The following is a 7,638-nucleotide window of genomic DNA, read 5'->3' on the forward strand; positions in this document are numbered from 1 at the left end:
CCCCCCCCCCGCCTCATTTACATAAATTACAACCTCCCAATTATCGGGGCAGATGGCGGAATTTCCTCCGAAAATAAATTAAAAGTGAAAATAATTTCCGATAATTGCTGATTAGAAGGAATTACAGCTTAACGAGGGCGAGCGCCCGCTGCCGATCCGCTGCGGCTCATTCCAAGGCCAACCGCCGGCTACATCTCCCCCGGCAAAACAGGCTGTATCCAACCCTACCACCGGATGACACCCCATCACCCGATACCTCACCTGACACCCTACCTTCAGTGGCACCGGGGGCCAAGAGGGCTGTGAAGGGTCTCAGGAGGGCTGTGCACGGTCTCAGGAAGGCTGTGTGGGGTCTCAGAAGGTCTGTGCGGGGTCTCAGGAGGGCTGTGCACGGTCTAAGGAAGGTTGTGCGGGGTCTCAGGAGGGATGTGCGGGGTCTCAGGAGGGCTATGCAGGGTCTCAGGAGGGCTGTGCAGGGTCTCAGGAGGGCTGTGCCAGGTCTCAAGAGGTCTGTGCCGTGTCTCAGGAGGTCTGTGCCGGGTCTCAGGAGGGCTGTGCCGGGTCTCAGGAGGTCTGTGCCGTGTCTCAGGAGGTCTGTGCCGGGTCTCAGGAGGGCTGTGCCGGGTCTCAGGAGGTCTGTGCCGTGTCTCAGGAGGGATGTGCAGGGTCTCAGGAGGGATGTGCAGGGTCTCAGGAAGTCTGTGCAGGGTCTCAGGAGGGATTTGCGGGGTCTCAGGAGGGATTTGCAGGGTCTCAGGAGGTCTGTGCCGAGTCTCAGGAGGTCTGTGCCGGGTCTCAGGAGGGATGTGCAGGGTCTCAGGAAGGATGTGCAGGGTCTCAGGACGGATTTGCGGGGTCTCAGGAGGTCTGTGCCGGGTCTCAGGAGGTCTGTGCCGGGTCTCAGGAGGGATTTGCAGGGTCTCAGGAGGTCTGTGCCGGGTCTCAGGAGGGCTGTGCCGGGTCTCAGGAGGGCTGTGCCATGTCTCAGGAGGGATGTGCAGGGCCTCAGGAAGGCTGTGCAGGGTCTCAGGAGGGATTTGCGGGGTCTCAGGAAGGCTGTGTCGGGTCTCAGGAAGGCTGTGCAGGGTCTCAGGAGGGGTCTGGAGAGTCATGGAGATGGAGGAGGAGGAGCTGGGGCTGTAAACAGTTGCCGGGGGTTCACCGGAAGGATGCTGAGGTCCCCAGCAAGCACAGGACCTCAGGAAGCCTCTTCCGTTTAAAAATCTGATAAAGTGAAAGCGATGGTGTCAGCGTTTAGTATGGGGGCGTCTTCATGAGTACTGGCGGTATTGGTGCATCCTTAGTCGCTTGCTCACCCTGCCGGCGGTGCCCCTCCTAATGCGGCACCCGGGGGGGAAATGCCCCACCCCCACCCCCCCTACACCTAGTTTTGGCCCTGCTATCCTTCATCACCTAATAAAAACCCCCATCACCACACACCCCTCCCCCCATCAGCTGATATCACCCTCCGAGCTATAATCCAAACAAACCCTAAAACTGCAAATAAAGTTCCCGGGTCTGTACACCCGCTGTGCCCATTATGAGGAGCTCCCACCACCCCTGTGCTGAGTCCCCGATTGAGGATGGTGATGAGGAGGAGGATGAGAATGATGATGAAGATGATGATGAGGATGATGATAAGAAGCCTCTGCGGATACATCTCTCCCATCTACACCCGCCGGTCGCCGCCCGCAGGGGGGCGGAGTCTGATGTGACACCCGGGTGGGGTGTTATATAAGCAGCGGGTGAGGCTGCCAGTCAGTTGTGGCTCCAGGCTGGACATGATGACAGGCAGAGAGGGGCCCCCAGGAGCCCCCAGAAGCACAGGATTTGGCATCCAGGAAATTTTGGGACTTAATAAGGAGCCTCCTACCCCTCCCAGGGGCCACATTGCCCCCATTCCTCCAGGGGCCCATCTACTGGCAGCTCGCTCTGGTTTGGGGCTCCTCGGTGCCACAGCCATTCCGAATTTCTACAGTCAGCCGGCCCTATTACTGCGGGAGCAACAGGGGCCCCTTAGAAGTCCGGGGCCCGAGGACGAGAGTCGGACCTGCAGCTCAGGTGAGTCAGGGGCCCCTCCGAGATTTCTCCCAGTGAGGAGCTCTTATTATAGCGAGCGATATTATTCCGTACGAAGGATCTCTGCCATCCGATCATCAATAGATTACAATTCACATCAATAATCCTCCATTTGTATCTGTAATCGATCATTTCTCTCATTGTTATTCCATTTTTATCCATTTTATATCCGCGAATCTTCCAGACAATTTATATTCGTTTCATTCTTTGCGTATAAAAATATTTCACGATTCCTTTCATTTTTTTACGATCGCTATCTGTGTTTTATCGTGTGATAATCATAAAGATCGCAGAATGCAGAGAATTGTTGTTGTTTTTTAATCGTTTTGTACAATTAATATCAGCTCATCCGATTTATAGATCGATTCTTTGTATCTTCTGATCATCTTCTCCTTTATATTCCACCAATTCCGTCCCCAGGAATAAAATGCCTCTTTCTTATATCGTTCGTTATGTACATGATACAATGTATTCATCAGATCGATGGATTTACAATATATTGGGTTCATCCGATTCTTATCAATAATCTACAATTTCCTCGTCACAAATCACCGTATTCGGATCTCTCCTATTACCGCAAATACAATTCATCATCTCCCCAATACCAGTATCGGATGATGAGGATGATGAGGGTTATCGGATGTTTGGAATATGGATACAATCATTTTCTAACAATCTGGGATGTGGAAAAATATCTCCGTGCACAACAATGATAGGAGTTGTATTTCGATGTGACACAATGATAGGCGTTAGATTTCGATGTGATACAATGACAGGAGTAATATTTCCACGTGATACAATGATAGGAGTTGTATTCCGATGTGATACAATGATAGGAGTAATATTCCGATATGATACAATAATAAGAGTAATATTCCGATATGATACAATGATAGGAGTTATATTTCGATGTCATACAATGATAAGCGTTATATTTCGATGTGATACAATAATGGGAGTAATATTTCCACGTGATACAATGACAGGAGTTGTATTCCTATGTGATGACATTGATTTTCAGAGGTGTATAGCATACGTTATATTCCGATACAATTATGTGAGTTAAAATCCATTATGATACAATAATAGGAGTTATATTTCATTATGAAAAAATGATAGGAGTTATATTCCGATCTTATACAGTAATAGGAGTTATATGCCGATGATATACAATAATAGGAGTAATATTCCAATGTGATACAATGATAGGAGTTGTATTCCGATCTGATACAGTGAAACGAGTTAAACTTCTTTATGATATAATAATAGGAGTTATAGTTAATTCTGATACAATGATAGGAGTTATATTCCATTATGAAAAAATGATAGGAGTTGTATTCCGATGTGATACAATAATAGGAGCTGTATTCCGACGTGATACAATAATAGGAGTTGTATTCCGACGTAATACAATAATAGGAGTTGCATTCCGACGTGATACAATAATAGGAGTTGTATTCCGACGTGATACAATAATAGGAGTTGCATTCCGACGTGATACAATAATAGGAGTTGTATTCCGACGTGATACAATAATAGGAGTTGCATTCCGACGTGATACAATAATAGGAATTGTATTCCGACGTGATACAATAATAGCAGTTGTATTCCGACGTGATACAATAATAGGAGTTGTATTCCGACGTGATACAATAATAGGAGTTGCATTCCGACGTGATACAATAATAGGAATTGTATTCCGACGTGATACAATAATAGCAGTTGCATGCCGACGTGATACAATAATAGGAGTTGTATTCCGACGTGATACAATAATAGGAGTTGCATTCCGACGTGATACAATAATAGGAATTGTATTCCGACGTGATACAATAATAGCAGTTGCATGCCGACGTGATACAATAATAGGAGTTGTATTCCGACGTGATACAATAATAGGAGTTGCATTCCGACGTGATACAATAATAGGAATTGTATTCCGACGTGATACAATAATAGCAGTTGCATGCCGACGTGATACAATAATAGGAGTTGTATTCCGACGTGATACAATAATAGGAGTTGCATTCCGACGTGATACAATAATAGGAATTGTATTCCGACGTGATACAATAATAGCAGTTGCATGCCGACGTGATACAATAATAGGAGTTGTATTCCGACGTGATACAATAATAGGAGTTGCATTCCGACGTGATACAATAATAGGAATTGTATTCCGACGTGATACAATAATAGCAGTTGCATGCCGACGTGATACAATAATAGGAGTTGTATTCCGACGTGATACAATAATAGGAGTTGCATTCCGACGTGATACAATAATAGGAATTGTATTCCGACGTGATACAATAATAGCAGTTGCATGCCGACGTGATACAATAATAGGAGTTGTATTCCGACGTGATACAATAATAGGAGTTGCATTCCGACGTGATACAATAATAGGAATTGTATTCCGACGTGATACAATAATAGCAGTTGCATGCCGACGTGATACAATAATAGGAGTTGTATTCCGACGTGATACAATAATAGGAGTTGCATTCCGACGTGATACAATAATAGGAATTGTATTCCGACGTGATACAATAATAGCAGTTGCATGCCGACGTGATACAATAATAGGAGTTGTATTCCGACGTGATACAATAATAGGAGTTGCATTCCGACGTGATACAATAATAGGAATTGTATTCCGACGTGATACAATAATAGCAGTTGCATGCCGACGTGATACAATAATAGGAGTTGTATTCCGACGTGATACAATAATAGGAGTTGCATTCCGACGTGATACAATAATAGGAATTGTATTCCGACGTGATACAATAATAGCAGTTGCATGCCGACGTGATACAATAATAGGAGTTGTATTCCGACGTGATACAATAATAGGAGTTGCATTCCGACGTGATACAATAATAGGAATTGTATTCCGACGTGATACAATAATAGCAGTTGCATGCCGACGTGATACAATAATAGGAGTTGTATTCCGACGTGATACAATAATAGGAGTTGCATTCCGACGTGATACAATAATAGGAATTGTATTCCGACGTGATACAATAATAGCAGTTGCATGCCGACGTGATACAATAATAGGAGTTGTATTCCGACGTGATACAATAATAGGAGTTGCATTCCGACGTGATACAATAATAGGAATTGTATTCCGACGTGATACAATAATAGCAGTTGCATGCCGACGTGATACAATAATAGGAGTTGTATTCCGACGTGATACAATAATAGGAGTTGCATTCCGACGTGATACAATAATAGGAATTGTATTCCGACGTGATACAATAATAGCAGTTGCATGCCGACGTGATACAATAATAGGAGTTGTATTCCGACGTGATACAATAATAGGAGTTGCATTCCGACGTGATACAATAATAGGAATTGTATTCCGACGTGATACAATAATAGCAGTTGCATGCCGACGTGATACAATAATAGGAGTTGTATTCCGACGTGATACAATAATAGGAGTTGCATTCCGACGTGATACAATAATAGGAATTGTATTCCGACGTGATACAATAATAGCAGTTGCATGCCGACGTGATACAATAATAGGAGTTGTATTCCGACGTGATACAATAATAGGAGTTGCATTCCGACGTGATACAATAATAGGAATTGTATTCCGACGTGATACAATAATAGCAGTTGCATGCCGACGTGATACAATAATAGGAGTTGTATTCCGACGTGATACAATAATAGGAGTTGCATTCCGACGTGATACAATAATAGGAATTGTATTCCGACGTGATACAATAATAGCAGTTGCATGCCGACGTGATACAATAATAGGAGTTGTATTCCGACGTGATACAATAATAGGAGTTGCATTCCGACGTGATACAATAATAGGAATTGTATTCCGACGTGATACAATAATAGCAGTTGCATGCCGACGTGATACAATAATAGGAGTTGTATTCCGACGTGATACAATAATAGGAGTTGCATTCCGACGTGATACAATAATAGGAATTGTATTCCGACGTGATACAATAATAGCAGTTGCATGCCGACGTGATACAATAATAGGAGTTGTATTCCGACGTGATACAATAATAGGAGTTGCATTCCGACGTGATACAATAATAGGAATTGTATTCCGACGTGATACAATAATAGCAGTTGCATGCCGACGTGATACAATAATAGGAGTTGTATTCCGACGTGATACAATAATAGGAGTTGCATTCCGACGTGATACAATAATAGGAATTGTATTCCGACGTGATACAATAATAGCAGTTGCATGCCGACGTGATACAATAATAGGAGTTGTATTCCGACGTGATACAATAATAGGAGTTGCATTCCGACGTGATACAATAATAGGAATTGTATTCCGACGTGATACAATAATAGCAGTTGCATGCCGACGTGATACAATAATAGGAGTTGTATTCCGACGTGATACAATAATAGGAGTTGCATTCCGACGTGATACAATAATAGGAATTGTATTCCGACGTGATACAATAATAGCAGTTGCATGCCGACGTGATACAATAATAGGAGTTGTATTCCGACGTGATACAATAATAGGAGTTGCATTCCGACGTGATACAATAATAGGAATTGTATTCCGACGTGATACAATAATAGCAGTTGCATGCCGACGTGATACAATAATAGGAGTTGTATTCCGACGTGATACAATAATAGGAGTTGCATTCCGACGTGATACAATAATAGGAATTGTATTCCGACGTGATACAATAATAGCAGTTGCATGCCGACGTGATACAATAATAGGAGTTGTATTCCGACGTGATACAATAATAGGAGTTGCATTCCGACGTGATACAATAATAGGAATTGTATTCCGACGTGATACAATAATAGCAGTTGCATGCCGACGTGATACAATAATAGGAGTTGTATTCCGACGTGATACAATAATAGGAGTTGCATTCCGACGTGATACAATAATAGGAATTGTATTCCGACGTGATACAATAATAGCAGTTGCATGCCGACGTGATACAATAATAGGAGTTGTATTCCGACGTGATACAATAATAGGAGTTGCATTCCGACGTGATACAATAATAGGAATTGTATTCCGACGTGATACAATAATAGCAGTTGTATTCCGACGTGATACAATAATAGGAGTTGTATTCCGACTTGATACAATACTAGGAGTTGCATTCCGACGTGATACAATAATAGGAATTGTATTCCGACGTGATACAATAATAGCAGTTGCATGCCGACGTGATACAATAATAGGAGTTGTATTCCGACGTGATACAATAATAGGAGTTGCATTCCGACGTGATACAATAATAGGAATTGTATTCCGACGTGATACAATAATAGCAGTTGCATGCCGACGTGATACAATAATAGGAGTTGTATTCCGACGTGATACAATAATAGGAGTTGCATTCCGACGTGATACAATAATAGGAATTGTATTCCGACGTGATACAATAATAGCAGTTGCATGCCGACGTGATACAATAATAGGAGTTGTATTCCGACGTGATACAATAATAGGAGTTGCATTCCGACGTGATACAATAATAGGAATTGTATTCCGACGTGATACAATAATAG

At 43.0% G+C, this 7,638-nt stretch overlaps 1 protein-coding gene across 1 annotated transcript in view; it reads left to right on the forward strand.

The window, feature by feature from the left end:
- The first annotated feature begins 1,779 nt into the window (after positions 1-1,779).
- Positions 1,780-7,638, forward strand: part of VSX2 (visual system homeobox 2) — a 26,170-nt gene continuing 20,311 nt past the window's right edge. Inside the window, exon 1 of the mRNA XM_018575098.1 lies at positions 1,780-2,061. Within this exon, the coding sequence (XP_018430600.1) occupies positions 1,782-2,061 (280 nt within the window). The 5' untranslated portion in view covers positions 1,780-1,781. The remainder of the gene's footprint in view (positions 2,062-7,638) is intronic.

Source organism: Nanorana parkeri, unplaced genomic scaffold (genome assembly GCF_000935625.1).
Source record: "Nanorana parkeri isolate BGI_ZX_2015 unplaced genomic scaffold, ASM93562v1 scaffold3547, whole genome shotgun sequence".
NCBI lineage: Eukaryota > Metazoa > Chordata > Amphibia > Anura > Dicroglossidae > Nanorana > Nanorana parkeri.